The sequence below is a fragment of the Thalia democratica genome, chromosome 7, assembly GCF_965202585.1.
Source record: "Thalia democratica chromosome 7, ktThaDemo2.hap1.1, whole genome shotgun sequence".
Taxonomy (NCBI): Eukaryota; Metazoa; Chordata; class Thaliacea; order Salpida; family Salpidae; genus Thalia; species Thalia democratica.
In genome coordinates this window covers 33,631,664-33,653,914 of record NC_139171.1, presented here as the reverse complement: position 1 = coordinate 33,653,914, position 22,251 = coordinate 33,631,664, and the positions used below count along the sequence as shown (strand labels likewise).

General features: G+C 26.2%; 1 protein-coding gene across 1 annotated transcript; it reads right to left on the bottom strand.

Moving 5' to 3' along the window:
- Positions 1-233: 233 nt before the first annotated feature.
- Positions 234-2,754, bottom strand: LOC145841278 (mitochondrial cardiolipin hydrolase-like). The gene is made up of 3 exons (XM_082948644.1): positions 2,411-2,754; positions 1,619-1,778; positions 234-428 (listed from the first exon to the last, which is right to left on the bottom strand). Exons 1-3 carry the CDS (start codon positions 2,752-2,754, stop codon positions 234-236), a joined length of 699 nt encoding a protein of 232 aa, XP_082804770.1.
- Positions 2,755-22,251: the final 19,497 nt, after the last annotated feature.

Below are 22,251 nucleotides of genomic sequence, written 5' to 3'. Positions count from 1 at the left end.
ACTAACAAAAACGCTTGTAATTAAACAACGTACATTTGTACTACACCTAAAGTTTAACAAAAGTAGAAAAAACTTATACCTTAAAAATATAAGTTTCTCCTCCTGATAAAACTATAACATAGCCTTGCTCGCCATTAAAATTATTAAATACTTTTAAAAACAAAACTCAAACGTGAAAATCACGATCACTTATAAATGTCTTACAAAATACTGCACTCATTGATATTGTGACGTCACAAGGGAATTTCCACGCAGTTGTCCGCACCCCACAGTTTGTCGAACTGCTCGTTGAAAGGCGTGACGATCTGCATCCGGGTGGTTATCAACACGTCCTCGTGGTTCCCAATGATGGCCGAGTTGGTCCAATTGGCCGAACCGCTGACCAGCAGGGAAGAGTCGACGACCACAAACTTGTTGTGCATGTACACCTGTGAATTTATAAGAAACTTTCTAGCACATAGAGGTCACCTATCATGTTCATTTTAATGTTTTTGCTTAAAAATATACAACTTTCAAACGTTTTTAAAAGTTTTTTGCTAGGATAAAAAAAACTTCTCTAATAAAAAGTTTTCACAAGTAACTTTTTTGGCTTACTTTGCTTTTCGTCTAGCAAGGTTAATTAATGTTGATTATCGTTGAAACAAAAATTTATGAACTAAAAATTAGTATACTAAACTTATTTTAATAGCTCGATAATAAAAAATACAGAACTTATTATTAAAATTGTAAAAAAAACAATCAGTTAAACTTTGCTTTAAGTTATACTAAATACTGCTTTGACAAAAATGTAGACAAAAAAGTTTATTTTACAGTAGTTATCCTAGCATAAAACTTATTTAAAAGCTTTGAAAAGTTAAGTGTAAACTTGCTTACTGCAACAGTTAGCTTACACAGAAAAATTTTTTGTACTGTACACTTTACAGTGTAAACTGTACTACAGTTCTAAAAAGCTTATTTTTTAGAATTGTTGATCATTTAATTAGAGTGCTGCCAGAAAGTACTGAATTAAGTCTAAATTAAACAACAAATTACATCATAACAACTTGGTTCAAAAAAAAGCTTAACTAAGATAAAGAAATTTATATAAATATATAAAATAAGGTGGTTATTCAAACTCAAAAACCTTCTACAGAGCCAACTTGAAGGTCTTTTAAATAGTTTATTAGAAAAATCCGATTTTAAAAATACTAGTACATATGTACTACCTTTATGAAATATACGTACTAGTATTTTTCTAATAAACTATAAATATATATAATTTAAAATATCAACTAAAGCCTTAACTGTAAAGATAGCTGAAACTACTATCAGAGTGTAAGTAATAACACAATACAACAGCTTTTAAATAATCTTATGAAGTAGCATCTTTAATTGAACAGATCAGGTATAATAATCTTAAAAACAAAACATCTGTTAGACATTAGTAACTAAATTATATATTTATGCTTTGTTTTTTACACAACTAGCTTTAGATATGTTTAAGTGTATAAACAATTTCTACAACAGACTAATCTTTAAAAAACAGAATATGTAGCTGTAGTTTAACAAGCTTCAACTACATGCTTGTCAGTACTAAACTAAATTGACCTCTCTAAATTTCTACACAATTTACAAAAACCTGTTGTTGAACTAGATGCTTCACTTGTATGCCGGCTTCGATCAGATCCCTGGTTCTGGAGCCGCTCAAGTGCATGTAAGTTGTATCTGTGAGCAGCTTTACCTCCACACCTTCCCTGTGCTTTGTCAGTATTGCTTGCGACAATTCGTTTGATGTGACACTTTAAATGTGTGACAGTAAATAATTAACTAAACATTTTAAACTTTATTTTAAAGTTTGTTTTTAGATTGAAGAAAACAATTTATTTTCTGTACTAATGTTTGTTAAGTTTAAAAATAAAGATTGATTTTTTTTTTCATAAATCCTTATATTAAAAAACAAACTTAATAATAATTAATAACGCTTTAAATAAACATGTTAAGGATAAATTAAATAACTGACTGTATATTTTTTATCTTTTAATCCGAATTTAAAAGATAAAAAAGATTCATCTTCTGTACTGATGTTGATAAGTTATGAATAAAAGTTTTCAACTACTAAAACCTTTAAAACTTTACTAATGCTTGTCCTAAAAAAAATAAGAAATTTACTTGCAGTTTCAAGTATAACTGATGAAACTACTATACTCTGTCTAAAAACAATTTGATTTATTTTATTCTAAGTTAATTTTTTTTATCTTAATTTTCTAGCAAATCATAATCTTTTTAAAAAAGTAAAGTTTTACATATATTGTTTTTTTATTTTGTAACAAATTAAACTTGGTAAATATTAAAATTAGGCAACTAATTAGTAGCTACATCAAATTTGTAATAGGTACTTATTAAGCATTCAAATAACACAAGAATAGAAAACCTGTACATACACAAATGAATTGTACATTTAGCTTTCATAATGACTTGGATCAGCTTGTACATTGATGAATTTTTGTCATGGCTGAACTTACAACTTGATTTCCTGTAACAGCCTTTATCTCTAAACAAGAAGTCCTTGCATGGAGATTTGGCATCCGGAAAATAAATGACCATGCTCCAAGGATTTATCGTAGATTCAAGTTGACAGAGGAATATTTTCAGAAACTTTTTTATTTTACCCTGTTTCTTGTACGCCAGACAAGAAGTTGTTGCCAGACCAGTGAGTACTGCAAGCAATTTCCAGTTCCAAAATATATTTTTATTGACTAGCTTTGACAAAACCATTACAACGAAACCTGATAAATTAGTTTTTTTTTTTATTAATTAATAGTGCACTACGAATTTCTTCTAGTAGTAGTCTATTACTGAGTGAAAAAGGTTAATTCATAATATTTTCTAGTTGATTAAATTTTAGTTTGTATTAACAAAATTTATATAATTCTTTGTGTTAACTGTATAAAATTGCTCAATTTACAGAGTAAAGCGCAGTGGTTACATGACAATTCAAATTCGGACAACTCAAATTCGGACAACTCAAATTCTGACAATTCAAATTCTTAAAAAAATGTATAAAGGACTATATCTCAAAAAGTAATATAAATTTGAAAAAAAAAATTCTTATGTAGATCTTATTAATATCTACAAGCCACTTTTATCTTTTTATAAAAATCTAAAATATTTTTAAGATATTTTAAATATTACTAAAAATAACTAACTTTATTCTTTAATAAATCCATATCTCAAAAAATGTTTAATTTTATGCAAAAAGAAAAAATAGTCTGTAGGTATTTATATGATTTATATATGCATTTTTTTATTTTAGACAAATATACATTACTTTTTTATTTTAAGCCGTTTCAATTTTTTATTAAGAATTTTAATTGTCAGAATTTGAATAGTCATCATGCACCCAAGCGCAAAGCATGCAACTATTTAATTAAAATTAACGAGGTTGTATTTTTTTCAACAGAAACCTAGTTAGAATGGAAAAGTTAACTGCACTTGTGCTTTTATTTAAACAAAAAATTTAAAATTGTAATTAGATTTACAGAAAATTTTTAAATGATGGTACAGGAATTCCTGACATTGATATTAGGTAAACATTTTAAAAAACTACTTTAACTGTTAATGCTGTAAAACTAATTTATAGTTAGAAAACAAATACTATAAAACAAAAATCTTTAGCAGCAAATTAAAGTAAGAAAAACAATTTTTTTACAGTCATTCTAAAAAAGTTTACCCAAGGTTTTAATAAGTTTACAGACCAAAATGTACTTAAAACAAAATAAATGATAAGCTAAAATTGTATATTGTTCAATTTAGAACTTTATTTAACTAAATTTTTAAGCAGCCTTAAATTTTCACTAAAGTTTTAATTGTTTTATACCAGTGATTCCCAAGATAACTTTTATAGATGCTTCTTTTTCAGAAAATAAAAAAAACAGTTGCTCCCACTCATTACAAACCCCAGAATATTGTAAATTTAAGCTGGATTTTTAAGATTTTAACCAATTTTTTTATTTTTTACGTTCCTCATAGGTACGCGTTTTAAGTACACACTTCCACTTACATACTCATTCTGAGTGCCTATTTTGACAAGTACGCATTTTATTAGAACTTAATATTCAGTACACATTTTTGAACCAAAATTAAAACTTTCTGTCAGGTTTCTTTTTCTATTTAGACTAGTAGTTCTTAGCTACAAACTTTCAATTGAATAGCTACTGTGTTCGGAATGTGTACTTCAGCAAAAGATAACTGTAATAATATACATAATATTATTATTTCAGTTATCTTTAGATAAGTTCATGAGTTCATTCTATCAGCTACACAAAATACACATTAAGTGCACACATAAAAATATATTTTGTTATGTTTTCGATGAAATGTTGCATTATTGATTTTAAGCCTTATTTCTCATAACTGCAATAAGCTCTAAATATTCTTTCAACTTCAACAGATTTCAACAATGAATAATGTAAGTAATTGCAGCAGTTCATTACAGTGCAATTGAAATGACATTACAAAAGTAATATATTTCTGGCTAGCTGACTCAACACATTTTACATTAAAAAAAAAGTACAACTTTACAAAATTTGCATATTTTGTGTAACAATGACGTCATAATACACCACAGCATTTGCAAAAATTTACCTTTTTTTTTTGCAGTTATTTTTTTTCTAGATTCTTCTTAATGAAGCAAAAACACATATTAATCATGTGTACTCATATGCATTTTATAATATGACCAAAAAATGTGCTGTACTCCATACCCCTAGTAAAAATAAGTAATTGGAATGGAAAATAAATATCATAAACTTGATTATAAAAATTTTGCACTGAACTGGTTATACTTTTTTCTCACTGCTTACCTCTTTGCAAATAATCTCTAAGTGTCACAAATGTAAAATAAACTACTGACATAGAAATTTTAATTAAAATGTTCCAACTAAATCATTATGTTACAAACTTAATAATAATTATAAGGGCATAGGGGATTAAATCACTATTTTTACAATTTGATCTTATTTTATAGAATTCTAACTAAGCTACAAGATGCTTTTGACAGATTTTAGAAATTCAAAATAGTTACTGAGATAAAGCCACTCAAAGTCGGAGGCAATAGGTTTATTTAAGGGGGGTTATCTTTTTTTTCACAATTTGATCTTATTTCATTAAGTTTTAACTAAGCTACAAGTTGCTTTTGACAGATTTTTTAAGCTTTAAATAATAAATAAATTTGAATAATTTTTAAGATATATCCTGTCAAAGTCGGAGACTGCATTAGGTTCCTTATGAGAGGCACCGCAAATAACTAGAAATCATTAAAAATCTATCTCCTCCTACGTTTTTTGAGATGAATACCTCAAACTTTCAGGTAATGTTCCTTGCAATATTTAGAAAACTATGTCGGAACAAAATAAAAATTCTATGACAGAAAAAGACTGTTTTATTTTGTTAACTTTTTAATGAAACTTTAATTTTTTAAAACTTTTTCTGACAGAATTTTCTAAATAATTTTTCTAAATTCAAAAAACGGAGAAGATAGATTTTTAGTTAAATAGTCTTTTTTTGGAATTTTAGTTAGTGCCTTTCATAAGTAACTTAATGTTGCCTACGACTTTGACTGGCCATATCTCAAAAGTTATTTTGAGTTTCTAAAATCTGTAAAAAGCATCTTGTAGGTTAGTCAAGACTCTATAAATTAATATCAAATTAATAAAAAAAGTTATTTACCCCCACCAATGTCCATAATAAAGTAAGCCAAACGTCCATTTAAAAAAAACTTCTTCCTATTATTTGTTATGAAATCTTTAAAATACAAAAATAAACAGCACAATCTGCTTTTACTAATTTTTTAACTTAAATAACTCTGAATTTTTTTTATAAATAAGTAAATCATACACATAAAGTTGTTACATAAAATACTACACTAAGTGCTTAACTATAAAGATCTTAATAACTTACATAAACAAAAACCAGTCTAAATCTAAAACTTTGTAAAATAGACTTTGGTTCAAATATCAAAGTTTCACTACAAAAGTGTCCTTGCCACAGATCATTAACATTAAAAAGACTACATACAACAACTACTTGTTCAAATAGGGTAATAGTTCAACGCGTTTCTTGAAAAACTTTGCACTTTTGGTCTGACTTTATAAAGGATTTTTTTATTTAATTTTACCATTTGAAGGCTTTGGAATTTAATGATTTTGTAAGTATATTTCTAGGAAAATTTTGCAATTCTAATCTGACTTTACAGTATTTTTGTTGATTTTTAAAAATTTTAAGGTTTTGAATTTTTAGGAATTTTGTAAATTAGAACTGACAAATCCTGACATTTTGACTTATAAAAACTGACTTTTGGTCATTTTGACCACAAAATAACTGATTTTTTTCAAAATAACTGACTTAGCCTGACCCGTAGCAACCTTGTAGGTGCTCAGAATATTTAAGTGTGCAAATGTAGGTGCTGATTTTATTCTTGAAATATTTTTTTAATTTTAATAGTGCTTTTTAATTTATTTACAATTACAATTTAAACGAGTTTATTTTTTTAATACAACTTTTATTTTACTTAGTCTGTTAGAGATCATTATTATTGTTGCTCTTTACTTAAAACAAATAAGTAAATGTAAAGTATTCAAAGCACATTACATTTGCAGCTGACAGCAGACATGGTAACAAGGGTCTCAAATTATGTATATCACTATCAAAAATCCCCGGCAGTAGGATTTTTTAATCTGAAATGTAAACAAACCTTTAAAAATAGTTATAATAGTTAGTTTATATTCTTAAGATAGGTTTTCTCATACTAAGGATATCAAAATTAATTTAAACTAAAATCTTTTTAGTTTCATTATTTAAACCTTTGATTTATTTTGTAGCCTCAAATTAAAACTATATAGCTATCTCTTTAAAATAAATCAGCCTTTAATTTACAACTCTCATTTGTGGACAAAACATGCACACAAAAAACTATTTTTATATACTGTAAATATAACTCTAAAGTATTTCTCTAAACATATTGTTTCTAATTTTTATTGATTAATAAAGATATTAAAACATTTAAGTCTAATGTACCTTGAATAACTTATGTATTTAACTTATAAAAAAAATTATACAAAAAAAAATTGTTAATAAATAATAATGTTGAATAAAAAATTATTGAACTTGTAACTTAATTTTTTATTCAACAAATTAAGTTACAAATGAAATTTATTTTAAATATAAAATTTTTTTAATTCTGTTTTATTTTTTAAACTTAAAGCTAAAAATAATTTAAGAAGAACTTTATTTTTGTTTTTGAAAAAAAAAATTAAGGTAGTATGTAAAAATATTATCATAAACTGTTTTAGTATTACAATCAAGGTGTTAAAATTCTTTTAGTACATTGTAAATTGAAACTTAAGTAATTTAACACTATAGTAATTTTAATATAGTGTTAAATATATTAAAATTAATAAAGAATAACTTATGAAATTTTATCAAATGTAAAGTATAAAAGTAGAAAATTAGCTATATTTTGTTACTTTAGCTTTCTAGTTACTATAGCGATAAAAACAGCTGTAATTAGTGGTTTTCAATTTTACCATGCCTAGCTGACAGATGTTGTTGATGTACAATGTTATCTGAAACTTGTTTACGCATAAAAAGATTTATAAAACTAAGAAATTGCGTATTCAAAATTCCAAATTTGTAGATATTTAGTTGGGTAAATGTGTACTGATTAAAAAAATTACTGAAATTAAAACTTATCTAAAAAATTTGAATTTTAGCTAAATATCTAAAAACATCAACAAAACTCAAAATTCAATTTAAGAGTCAAAATTTTTTTATACTAGTCTTGTATACATTTTAAATCTTGTCTTTTGTTTGGTTTACTTTTTTTTCTGTGTCTGCAATCTGCATTGGTTTATTTATTCTGTTTTTTTTTTCTTAATGCAGTTCTTATTAGATTCGATTGCAATTAAGGCTTCTTTGAAACACAACTTTAATGTTTCTGTTCGTAGTTTAATTTTTTTGCTCTTTTTAGTATTTTCCAAGTAAGTTTGTTTTCGTTTTTCAATGTTTGTATAAGCTTTAGAATCTTAGTGGCTTGTTTTTACTAGAGATAATTTTTTTCGTTTGGTTTATTGATGATTGTAGTTTTGTTTGTAGCTATTTGGTTTATTTATTCATGTTTTTCAATAATAAACTGTTAAGATAATAAGACGTAAATAAGTATACAATACTATTAAAAAGTAATTTTTGACTTTTGAGTGTTGTTAATGTTTTGCTGATATTTGGTTTAAACTCAAATTTTCTCATGATAACTTTTATTTTTATTTAAATTTTGACTTGTTGCATTAGTTTAATTTATTTTTGAAACATTTATATATCTCATATATTTATTGATTTATAAATTTAAAAGTTTAAATATGTAACATCTTAGTTTTACCTTGTTTTTATGCATGAGTAAGTTTTCAATAACATTATAAATAAACAAAACTGTAGAGTGCAGTCTATCATTTTATCAATACTTGACAAGGATTTTTTTCCACCGAGACGATGTAATAAATAGAAAAACTAACTCTCACTAACATTATTTTCCAAATAAGCTTTTTACTCAGTAAATTGAACTATCTTTTTTAATTAAAACAAACAGTTATAAAGATGAAACTTACGAAAATATAGTTAGAAAGATAATATCTAGTTAGTGATTTTAATAAACGAACGATGATTTAAGTTTAATCTCTAAACCCATAAAAATTTTAAGTAACAACTTTAGGGCTGTTTTACCTAAAATTGATAACAAATTTTCATAAATTAAGCGAAATAAACATTTTAATCCAGTATAGAACAAGAACTATTAAATTATATGTTTATAACTTTAACATTCAAGTTTTTTTAACTTCTTTTATTTTAAGCAAACAACTTTTGAAACTACTTTGAATTTTATACCTCAAGCATTTTTCTAATAACAACAAATTCAATTAGCTGCATAGAATAGGTTCACTACCTACATATTTCCTGCATATAACTGCTAACTTGTATTGAAATAACTTTTAGTGTAACGTAGATTAAATAAACTTTTATGTAACTTTCATGTATTGCGGAAGCCTGTAAACTGCACTGCTTAGTTTAGAAAAAAAAGTTTAAGTTTTTAAATTGTAATCTGCAGTTTGACTGTAGAAAAATATATGTTTGGAATTAAATAATAAAAAAAAGCTCAACAAACTGTTGATTAGATTATTTATTTGTACTGAAAAATTATTTTAGTTTAAGTTGTTCGAGTTCTTTATAGTAAATAAGTTTCTAAATTTTATGTAATAATAAAACTCAATTCGAATTTTTCAAACATTTTTCATAACTACTGTTAAAGAAAAAAAACTTTTAAGTAATTAAGTGCTTTTACAAATGGTCGCATAGCAATAGTTTATATACTTTTCTAATATGCATTTTTGTATAATAAACTTGTTGATAAATACAATATTTTAAAAGTTTTCTCACTTTTTTCGATGACCAAGAAACTTTAAAAAGTGAGGTCAATTGACCATTTTTATGAGCCTCGAATTGTTTTCATGTTCACTAAACTGAATGTAGAGCTTTGAATTTTAGAATAATAAATTAAGTCATTTTAATTTTGTCAGTCCTTCTTTAAGTTTGATTTAAAAAAAACTTTAATTTTTATGCTTAGAAAAATGGATAGCAATATAAAACGTACATATATAAATATAAAAGTCAAAACATTTAAAACTGTACAACTTATTTTTCGTTAAAAAAAAAAATTTAACTAAACACAATTCAAAATTTTCTGAGCTTGTTATGTTTATAGTATATAGTAGTATATTATTATAAAACTTCTTAGTTTAAAAAGGCTCATAAGCTAGTTGTTTTCACACTATGACTTCTTAAGTATAAATGAAAGGTGGAATAGGGATAAGGAATAGATTAAAAAAGTTTAGTAAACACGTTTAAAGATGCTTTAAATGTTTATAATATGGGAACGGGTCACTTTTGCACAAAGCTTCAGTTTTGCACATGATTAATTTTGCACGAAGGGTATTTTTTGCACGAGTGAACACTTATGCACGAGCGTCACTTAAGCCCGAGTGGACACTTTTGCACGAACAGAATTTTTTGCACGGCGACTCATTTTTTCCAATAAATTAAAAAGTTTTATCAAGACTAATTTAAAATATATTTACACTTCGTAAATTAAATATGTTTTATAAATATCTAAAACTAAAATAAATATAAAACACATTTTCTTAAAGAAACTGTTTAATGCTAATTTTAACATTAGGAGAATATAAGTAAATAATCAATCTTAAGATTAAGGTTTTAAATTTCTACGAGGTATAGTTTATTTATATTACTGTTTAAAAGTTAACGAAAATCAGTTTAGTTTTATTTGAATAGAGAATTTTTGCTTAAAATCTATAATTAAAAGTTTATTTAAATAAGTCATTTGTACTTATTTATTTCATTTTATTTAAGATAAAATTTAAATAGGTAGAAATAAAACTTTATTTTTAGTTTATTTAAATTTTTGTTTTAGAAATTAGAGATAAAAGGGACGCTCGTACAAAATTGACCCTGCGTGCAAAAGAGTTGCTATGCAAAAAAGACGCCGCGAAAATGTATACTCTTGTGCAAAAGTGACGCCTTGCAAAAGTGTCCCCTCGGGCTAAAGTCACGCTCGTAGATAAGTGTTCATTCGTGCAAAAAAGACCCTTCGTGCAAAAGCACTTCAAACCTTTATACCTTAAAGCAATTGTTTTAGTAACAACAAATTCAATTAGCTGCATAGAATAGGTTCACTACCTACATATTTCCTGCATATAACTGCTAACTTGTATTGAAATAACTTTTAGTGTCACGTAAATTAAATAAACTTTTATGTAACTTTCATGTATTGCAGAAGCCTGTAAACTGCGCTGCTCAGTTTAGAAAAAAAGTTTAAGTTTTAAAATTATAATATTCAGTTTGACTGTAGAAAAATATATGTTTCGAATTAAATATCAAACAAAGACCTTTTTTTAAATATTTTAATTAACTGTACTGGAAAGTTCTTTGTATACAAAACTATTCTAAACTTAATAAAACATAAATATTGTTTATTAAAAGACAAAAAAACGCTCAAAATGTTGGGTCTAAAGAAAAACCTTTCGGTTATCGAGTCGCACACCACTTGGATAATTTTTAACGCCTTGTCCAAAACAATTAATTATCTAAACTTTCATTATGTAATTAATAATAAACAATGAACTTTACCACAATGAACTTTGTTTATTATCGATTGCATAAAACATCTCAACTTCGTTGATGATGGCCGAAATAAATACTGGCTATTATGTAATTAAAAAATATATACATAATAAAACTTTATAGCATTTATAAAATGTTTTCATTACTATTAAAAAAAAAATCTGTATGTAACTAAACAATTAAGTGTTATTACAAATGGTCGCATAGCAATAGCTTATATACTTTCTAGCATTTTTGTATTATGAACTTGTCGGACAAATACAGTGTTCAAAAGTTTTCTCACTTTTTTCGATGACGAAGCGATTTTTATAAGTGAGTTTCATTGAACATTTTTATGAACATCGAACTATTTTCATGTTCACTGAACTGAATGTAGTTTCGAATTAAAAAATCATAATTCAAGTTATTTGCATTTTTTGAGTCAATCAAGCTTTAAACTTGCTTATATATAACTTAATTTGTAAGTAAAAAAAATTCCAAGTTTTATGTTTGGAAACTAAATAGCAGTATAAAAAATATATGTATAATTATAAAAATCAAAAAACTTATAAAACTATATAACTTATTTTTTAATTTTTGAAATTTTAACTAAAAATAATAAAAATTTTTTTGAGCTTGCTATAATTAAGTAGTATATTATCATAAAAGTACTTAGCTTCAAAATGCTCGTGAACTAGTAGTTTTACATTATGAATATTCTAAAGTAAGAATGTAACAAAATAGCCGACATAAAGAGCTATGTTATATTTATACATTGACAAGCTTATAAACGTCAAAAGCTGTATTGTAGATTTAATTTAGCTCACTATGTTATTATACTTTATTTATACTTATATTTTAAGTTTAAACTTGCTGGAGATCTTGAAAACTTTACAAGTTACACATACAAGTATTAATATAGATTTTTTACAAAAATGTACATAAACCAAAAGTAAAACCCTAAATTACGTAGTTTTACTTATTTCAAGAGCCAAATATTGAAGGCTACCTTACTTCTTTGTTATGATACCATTCATTTTTTTCTTGTATAGTATGAATTCAAACTTTTTTAAATGGGATTGGATCGAATTATAAATAAAACAAAGTAGAACATCAAAATTCAAATACTTTTGATAAAGTTTAATTAGTAGTAACTGAACTGTACTCTAAGTTATTTAGATCAGAACTACAAGTTTCATAACTTACAAAGACATGATGTACAGACTTCATATTTTTTCTAAGGCAACATAGCTTACTATTTAATGAAATAAATAATTTTTAAATGAAACTGCTGCCTAATCTTTTAATAGGAAAATATATGTTTTATATTTTAATTACTTTTTTTGAATTGCATTAAAGTTTATTAAATACGGAAATAAAATTTTAACGAATTGCAAAAAAAAAGTAAACTAAACAATAGACAATGGGTAGACAATTACCGATTTACTAGTTGCTTTTTTCTTAGTTTCCTGCCACACGTAAGCAATTAATGCGTGGTTATTTTTTAAATTCTACTATAAATTGATTGCCCGATGCCATGTTAGTTGTCTTTACTAGTTAAACCATTGTAGAACACATTGTGTTTAGCTAAAAAGACCTTAGTACTGTATGCAAGGTTGTATGGCTTAATTTTAATTGACCACTCTATATAAAATTACATTATTTAAATAAATCTTTAGACATTTTGAATTGTTTGAAATATAAGGAGCAGCTGCATTAACATTTTAATTTTTATATTTTTATCGAGTCGTTAAAAATTTAAAAGTATTTAAAATGTTTTGCATTAAAATTCTTTTATTGTGCATTGTGTTGATAACAATACAAATACAGTTTAGTGAATCTCAAAAGAAACTTAAGTTTAAGAAATAAGAATAGCATAAATGTGTTTTAATGTAAACGTGTAAAGTAGAAAACATGTATCACAATAAAACATCATTAAACTCCATTCCACCAGATCATGAAATTGTCGTTAATTTTCGGAGTTTTGCTGGTTGCCAGCTCGGTGTGCGCGCAAAAGAGAAACGTCGCAAGCTCGGCGCACAGTGCGGTGGACGGCAGCAGAGGTTACTATTACTACATTGAAGAAGAAGACGACCGGAAGTGGACCGAAGGGCAGTGCAGCAAGGCGTGCAACGGCGGAAAGAGAACGGACACGAGACCGTGCCTGGACGACGACTACTGCGTGGAAGAAACGGTGGTGGACTGCAACCAGAGGACTTGCAAAGGTTAGGCATCAGCTTTCAGATAAAAATATACATTTGTTGTTTCTGTTTACTGTTTGTTGTACAACGGTGACAAAGGTTTAATGTCAAACTAACACCTTATTTTATTGTTTAAAAGAAAAACGCACGAAACTTAACAGGACTTGCAGTGGTTGAACCGACCAACTGTTTTCAACGGAGTAAATTTTTAAATGAACAAAATATTCAACACAGACGCCGCGCTGCAATGCGGATCCGGGGTACAGCACAGTTACGACGTGGGGGATTCCCAGATCCGCGCCAGCTCCCACTGGCACTACCCGCACGAGACCTACAACGAGCGCCACAACCAGAAGAACGGCAGGCTGTTCGGCACCACCGGTATCGGCGCCTGGGCCGCATACGGTAGGAACTTTTAATAGTATTTTGGTAGGAACTTTTACTAATATATTATATCGAATTCAGATGACATAACAGCGAGTTTATTAAATACGGCACTTTGATGCCGACGCTTAAGAGTGTTGGTCAAAGGTCTCGAAATTTTATATTAGATTTAGATGCCATAACAGAAACTTTATTAATATTCTAGTGAAAGGACTCGATTGTAGACCTTTCGGTCGTCGAGCATCTCAACTTTTTACTTTTTATTTTTGCTGTTTCGACAACACCTTACTTTTTGAAAATAATAATTTTCAGAAAACAAGGACCAGTGGATCGAAGTGGACTACTTGACGGACAAGACCATCACCGGCGTGGCGACCCAGGGCCGGGCCAACGGTTGCCCCAGCTTGAACTTGTGCAATCAGTGGGTGACCAAGTACGCGGTCATGTACAAAGTTGACGGCGGGCACAGGTACCAGTACGTGAAAAACAAGAACGGAAGTAAAAAGGTCAGTTTTGTGCTTTCCAATAACTGTTTGGTTTCATCATTTTTTGTATTCAAAATATATTTGCTCTTTTTCTTATGATTTTTTTGATGAAGTAAGTATTCACTTTATAAGTTTGTAATAGTTTGTGGTAGTTTAGTTTGTGAAGCAAAAGCAAAAATATTTTATACATTTTTAGATAATACTCTAAAAAAATTTAAGTATTAGAGTCTAAAATAAAACTCTTGCAGGTGTTTAATGGAAATAGGGACAGAAATACCGTAGTAGCTCACAATTTTCCCGAGCCAGTCACTGCAAGGTACTTCAGAATTATGCCGTTGTCTTGGAACGAACACACTACATTGAGATTTGACTTTCTCGCTTGTTAAACGATCACGTGAATATTTCACTGTTTGCATGCCATTGCCTATTTTAATCAAGTTCATTTTGATGGCTAAAGTAATTTTAAAACAAGAAAATTATTTATTTTTGTGTCGTACCAAGTTTCAATGAAAATATTTGTGCTGTAAATATGTTTTACTTTCCTAATAAAACTATTATAAATGTGTTTCGTATGATTACCAGAAAATAAAAAAAAACTAAACTACTTATCACGTATTTTATTGTAAAAATCGATTAACAATATATAGTTATTAGAGTTTTTATTCAAGCATTTTTTTTTGCAAATTTTTAGTATAAACATACCTTGTAAATTTATTAAATGTATCTGAATAAATTATTTTTTAAACTAACAGAAAAGGAGTGAGGAATACTTATGTGCTTTTTATTTAACAAAAAAAATTACGTCTTCAAAACTGCATAAGTTAAGAAAATATCTAAAACAATAAAAAAGTAAACCAATTATTAAAAATATTACATATAAACTAATACTTTTTAAAGTCGGTCCTACTCAAAAAAAGTCTTGAACTTTTAAAAGTGTAGAGACTGTCCGTCAGCCATAATTCTATTGAATTTTTGTAAATATTTAATTCCAAACATATATTTTTCTATAGTCAAACCACAGATAACAGCCCTAAAGAATATTTTTTTTTCATTTTAATTGTGCTTTTTTAATTTTTAAATTGCGCAGTTAACAGGCTTCTGCAAAACTTAAAAGTTAAATAAAAGTTTTTTTTTTCTAATTTACGTGTTAATAAAAGTCATAATGCAAGTTTCAATACAAGTTAGCAGTTATATGCAGGAAATATGTAGGTAGTAAATTTATTCTATGCAGTTAATTGAGTTTGTTATTATTAAAACAAATGCTTTAATTAATGTATAAAACTAAAGTGTTTTTAAAACTAGCTATTTTCTTAAAATGAAATTTAAAATAAATTTAAATAATTAAAATGTGAACAACAATATTTGAACTCATTCTATACAGGATTAAAGTGTTCATTGAGTTTACATTATAAAAAATTCGTTATAAGCTCTGAGAAAAACAATATTAAAGTTATTGCTAAAATTATTATAGTAATATTTAGTTTCATTAGAACTGCTGACTTTATATATCTAACTAAGTAAATTTATTGAGATATCATATTGTTAAAATTTTGTAACCATACGGCATTTTAGATGTAATTTAAGCCTCTCTAAAATCAAGGTTTTATTTGTAGTAAATATATTTTTTTGTCATTACTATACGCATGGCGATCTAAGTATTATATGTATAATGATCTAAAATACGATCTAAAAAATATTTATAAATGAAGTTTGTATGTAAAATTAAGGCTATGTATTTTTTAATGTAGTTCAAGTTTTTTAAGATTTTTTAATTTTTTTATATCAGTTCTAGAATAATTTAGTTTAGTTTAATTTATTTATTATTGGTGTTCAAGCTTATTTTAACTGCAACATTTTTTTTCTCTTGCTACATGAATTTAGATGAAGCATAAGTTGACTGAAGCTGGTCTTTTTACTTTAAAGAATTTCACTTTTGTTGAGGTAAAATACAAAATCAAAACAAACATTGTTTAGTATTATTAAATAACTATGTATTAACTTCAACGAACTAAAAAAAATTAATCAGGGCTACTCTAAAAACAAACCAGTAATTTGCATAAGCCATACAATAGGTTCTGTTGTATTGTAGTTTAGAGAGCTAAAATTAGTATCACAGAATTTTAAATCGAATTTGTATAGAATGTTTATTTTTAACAAGTAAAGTTATTGGTTCTAAATAAGTTGTAGTGATGGTTTCATTTACAACAATATGAGCAAACATGTTATAATAGGTTCATTGAAGGGTTTATTTATAATTATCGAGACGGGTCATTTGTGCACGGAAAGTAAATTTTGCACTAGTGAAAATTCTGATGAGAGTAAAAAGAAAAAAAAAATAATTTACCGACTAAGAGTTAAAGGTAACAGTGATAGTTATTATTGTTTATTGAATGACAAAAATACGCTCAAAAAGTTTTGTCTGAGAACCTGGTGTACAAAAAACCTTTCGGTTATCGAGTTATACACCAGAACAGTTTAACGTCATGTTTAGAACATTTAAAATAAAAAATAACAAGAAGAAAAACAAATTACCGACCGGGTAAAAGTTTATTTTTAAGTATTATTGCGAACAATTAAAATAAATCAAGAGGATGCGCTGATCGATATCGCACGCGGCATGCGTCGTCTACGAGGGCAAGTTCGTCGTAGCCAGCGGTTCGGACAACTGGGCGACGAGGCGCGTCGAGTCGTATGACGGAGTCATGTGGGCCCAGATGCCGAGCATGATCAAAAGACATCAGAGTCACTACTTGGTCGTAGTTGGAAGCAAATTGTTTGTCTTCAGTATTTTTGTTATTGCGAAGTTTTCGACAGAGTAAGCAATAAGTATGTCGCCTTCAACTTGCGTATCGGTATTGCTCGATAATCTAAACTATATATTTTTTTGTTAACCAGCTCCTTATTACATACTTTTGACAGTTTTTTAGTTAATCAATAAACAAATTGTTTCTATTTAATATGCTAAATATGTATCGTTATAATTAAGAAATTACTAACAGTTCTTTAAAAATTAATAACAGTTTAATCTGTGTATAAATAAACACCATAGAAGCAAAATTTAGTTTGCTTTAACTGTTTTAAAAAGTCATTAAATTATTTGTTTATATTTAAACTTGATATATAATTAATACATATACACTATTAATATATACACATGAATTTATATTTTGTTGATTAAAGTTTATGTGCTCGGTTTATGCTTCAGATGAAACAAGTAAAATTAAATAAATTAAAATAAAAGTTTAATGTTTAGAAAAAAAACTTCAATTTATTAACATTGAACTTTAATTCTTACTATTTTTATAACTGGCCGAAATTTTAATTTTCTTTAAAATAAAGAAAAAAAATACAACAAACTTTTTTATTAACTCTTCAATTTTTCATTCAAAAATAGTTAATTAGTTTGTAAACGAAACATTTTTTATTTTAAATTCGTCTTTGAACTGCCAACTTTTTATTACAAATCCCAATAAACTTTAAAAAGTAAGGTTTGTATAGTATACTTAAGTTTAGTCTGACTGAGCTGAAAAAAAACTGGAAAAAAGCTGAGTAAGCAAAAAATAAGTTAATTCAAGTTTTTATATTTCGATTAATTTTTAAAGCTTTGTGTAAGGTGGCTTAGGGATAAAGCTATAAAAAGTAAAAAAAAAGAAGGCTAACTCAGTTTTTTTCTCACTGAGACGGACTCTCACAAGTATACCTTGCGAAAATTAGTAAGACCCAATTTTTTAAATATTAATCAACTTGGGGACTTTTATATTTTTGTATATGTTCAGTCAATGCTAATCAGACGAGCATAAAGTTATTGTTATAGGAAAATTTATTAATTTTTCAAAAAACATAAAACTTTAATGTCAATTATTTTCCTTATCTTAAAAGCTATCTAAAATTTTTTTTTTTATTTTAGAGAACGCACCTTTGCCTTTAATTTAAAAAAAAAATTATTTAATTTGGGGTTGGAATTATTTCATGGGGTCCCTCCAAAAATAAAGGTTTTTTTTCGTTTTTTTTTCATCAAATGGTATTAGAACCAAAAATAAATATTTTTTTTTAATTTATTTTTTTGATTTTCCTTAGTTTGCATGTTATAAAAACTCGTAAATAGTTATTTTATAAATAATATTAATATCTTTTACGATTTGGCCCAAAATCAAAATGTAGTATATTACACTATCATTTGCCTTGGCCATTTCCTAGATAAAAAATTGATAAAAGGAAAAAAAAAGTTAATAAGAATGTGAATATACAACAAATTTAATTAAATTATTTTATTTTAATTTAGTTTGATGTAATTCACATTCTTATTAACTTTTTTTTTCTTTTTATCAATTTTTTATCTAGGAAATGGCCAAGGCAAATGATAGTGTAATATACTACATTTTGATTTTGGGCCAAATCGTAAAAGATATTAACATTATTTATAAAATAACTATTTACCAGTTTTTATAACATGCAAACTAAGGGAAATCAAAAAAAAAAATTAAAAAAAAATATTTATTTTTGGTTCTAATACCATTTGATGAAAAAAAAACGAAAAAAAACCTTTATTTTTGGAGGGACCCCATGAAATAATTCCAACCCCAAATTAAATAATTTTTTTTTAAATTAAAGGCAAAGGTGCGTTCTCTAAAATAAAAAAAAAAAATTTTAGATAGCTTTTAAGATAAGGAAAATAATTGACATTAAAGTTTTATGTTTTTTGAAAAATTAATAAATTTTCCTATAACAATAACTTTATGCTCGTGCTAATCAGCTATAATACATTGTTTGGCATTGGCACTCTTGAAGCATGGTACATAATTAAGAATCCAAAGCACTATTTACTAATGATAATATTATTTTACAAATAAAGTTACATAAAATTGTTTATAGTTATTACGTTTGGTAAAGCTAACTTAAAATTTCCTTTTTTGAAAATAACTTAAATTAAAAAAAAAAAAATTTTTACCTCATCAAATTTCAAATATACTGAAGAATGAACAAAAATGTGAACACTCACAACTATAGTCAAAAGATTGGTGTGTAGAACAGGGTTGACACTTTACTTGGTACCTGGAAAAACCTCGAATTTGAAAATTTAGGCAAAAAAAACCTGAAAAACTTAGAATTTTTAACAATTTTAACATTTTTAGTAGTAAAATTTCTATTTGACACAAATTTCTATCATTTAATTAAAGTTATTTTTTTGTCATCATCAAAATTTTTTTTTATAAAAAAACACATTTAAAGTAACTTTACAGTATGTTTTCAATGTTTTTGTACTATTTCACACAGTTTCTTACATTAAACTTAACTTACAACTAAAAATAGACCCAAAGATGTGTACTTTTAAAAACCTGGAAAAATTTTTGAAAAAACGAGTGGCAAGCCTGGGAGAAAGACCTTTCAGTCATCTAGCCTCACACCATACATTTTATAACATTTTTGAGAAGTTTTAATTCAAACAATTAAAGAAATTCAAGATCAATGAAAAATCAATATAACTATTAACTTATAGTTTTTTTTTCAAAATATTATTATTTAAATTAAGTCAAAACAAAATTATTAGAAAAAAATTGTTCTGCACTCTTTTTTATACCCATTTCTACCAACATTGACTATAGAAACCATAGTCTACCATGGGCACCACACTGTCTCCTCCCTTAGATTTCAATTTTTAAAATCATACACGTTCACATTTTTCTTGTTGCTGTTTCTACAAGAACAACCACAAAAAATGCAATATAAAGTTTCATAATAACATAAAAAGGGACGTTTCTATAGTTAGTTGAATATTTGCAACCTTAAATTCATATTTATATCCTAATGCACCAAACCTTAAGTTGAGGTTGTATAGTTTTAATACTCTATATATTTGTTCTTGTAAGTCATCTAAACCTTAATTTTAAATTAAAAAAAAGAAGCATTTCTGACAACATAATCGACACTTGAAGACAAAAAACCTGTAAAAACCGTCTAGTTACGTATATCCTAATGCTAAATATATGTATCCTAATGTTGAATAGTATTAAAAAAATGATGATGATTGAAAAAAAATATTTATATGATAAATTTTTTAAGTCATATTGAAAATCTTCTACTTAACATGTGAAAATTGTTTAAATTTCCAATTTTTTTTTCAAAATTCTAGGTTTTTCCAGTTTTTTTTTACTCAAATTCCAGGTTTTTCCAGATTAAGTAGCAACCCTGTTATTCTTAATGTCCTGAACACCCTTATTGTGTGGCTACTTATTAAGCTACCCTGAGTTTTTTTTATAAAACTAACAAGTACAATTATATTTAGCAAAAAAAATTAATCAAAAAGCAGTCTCTTAATAAAGTTTAATACTCATTTTACAACCAAATTAATTACATTTATACTAACTTATAATAGTTTTCATATCACTGTTGATTAAAAATCTGAAAGTTGAAAAAAGTAATAAGATACTAATATGATACTAACAGCTAAAAGCCACTTGAACTAAAATATAAATAACTACTATTTAATTAAAGTTTTGTTTATTTTTTGAACTGCACTAGGCAAACTCAAATTTCTAAACTAATTTCTCTGTAGAGATGGTGTTTATATGTATGTTCTTAATTTAAAAATAGTCCGGTTAAATGACTTTATAGTATTCAATATTCAACTAAATGGTAAAAAGTAAAACTGATTTTCCATTACATTGCCACATGTTTATGAAATCAAATTACTTTCTTCTATTCTGATCTAGTAGAAGTCTAGAATATAATAAAATAAGATTGAGTTTTTACAAAGTGCACCTTTTTTAAACAAATACCATATATGATTAATAAATAAAAGGCCTGAGTTTTATTAGATTACATAATTAAGCCTTACAGATAAAATTAAGTTGTAATATAAATACTTATGCAAAATAATAGACATTTATACCATAAATATAGCATATAAATTTAAAAACTGAGTCAGCAAAAATAAATTATTTTTGTTGTTTTAAATTTTAACTATAAAAACGTATTTATTTTTTATTATTTTTCAATATGTTTCAGTTACGTAGATTAGGAATAAGGATATAAATGAGTGAAGAAAATAACTGAAACTATAAAAATAGTTTTTGACTCAGCAAATCAGACTGAGTATTATTTATGTTTTACTTATTTAAGTATAATCTAATATAAAACATCAACAACATTTTAAATGAGCGCTTTTTATATATAAATGTACAGTATATTTTTTATTTCTACTTAAACACCAACAAATACACCATAGAAATGCTGAAATAGAAGTTTTATGGTCGTTTAAATAAAAATAAGATAAAAACATGCAACTCTAATACAAAGTAACATTCATGTATATAGTAACTTGGAGAGACTTAAAACTAATGTTTTTTATATCCAATATAACCACAACTTAAAAATGTTAAAAGTTGGGTACAGAAATGTGCAATGATAAAAACACCAATGTTTTGTAAAAATTAGTATAAAGTTGAATAAACTCATGGACTAGACGTTAAAAGGTATCCAAGATATACAACACAAATAACCGAAAGGTTTGTTGTGCATCAGGTCCTACAACCAAGTATTTTGAGCGTCTTTTTTTTTAAAGATGCTTATTAAAATTCAAACATTTTCAATTATTATGTTAGTTGTTTGTTATATGACAGGTTGTACTTTTTTGAAAAAGTTATGACAGATTATGACATCAAAATTGTTTTTTTTTAATTTAAAATTTAGGTTTAGACAAATTACAAGAATACATATATAAAGTATTAAAACTATACAACCTCAATTTAAGGTTTAGTGCATTAGGATATAAATATGAATTTTAGGTTGCAAGTATTCAGCTAACTATAGAAACGTTAAAAAGGGAGAAGTGGTAAAAGTGCTGTGGAAATAAAAAAATGTATCTCATCTTTAAATATATAAATAAAAATAAACATGAGTTTAAAATAAAAACTGTAAATCCTAATATACTTTAAGAAAATCTGTAAATTTTCTTTGTAAGCGCTTAAATGTATTTAAAA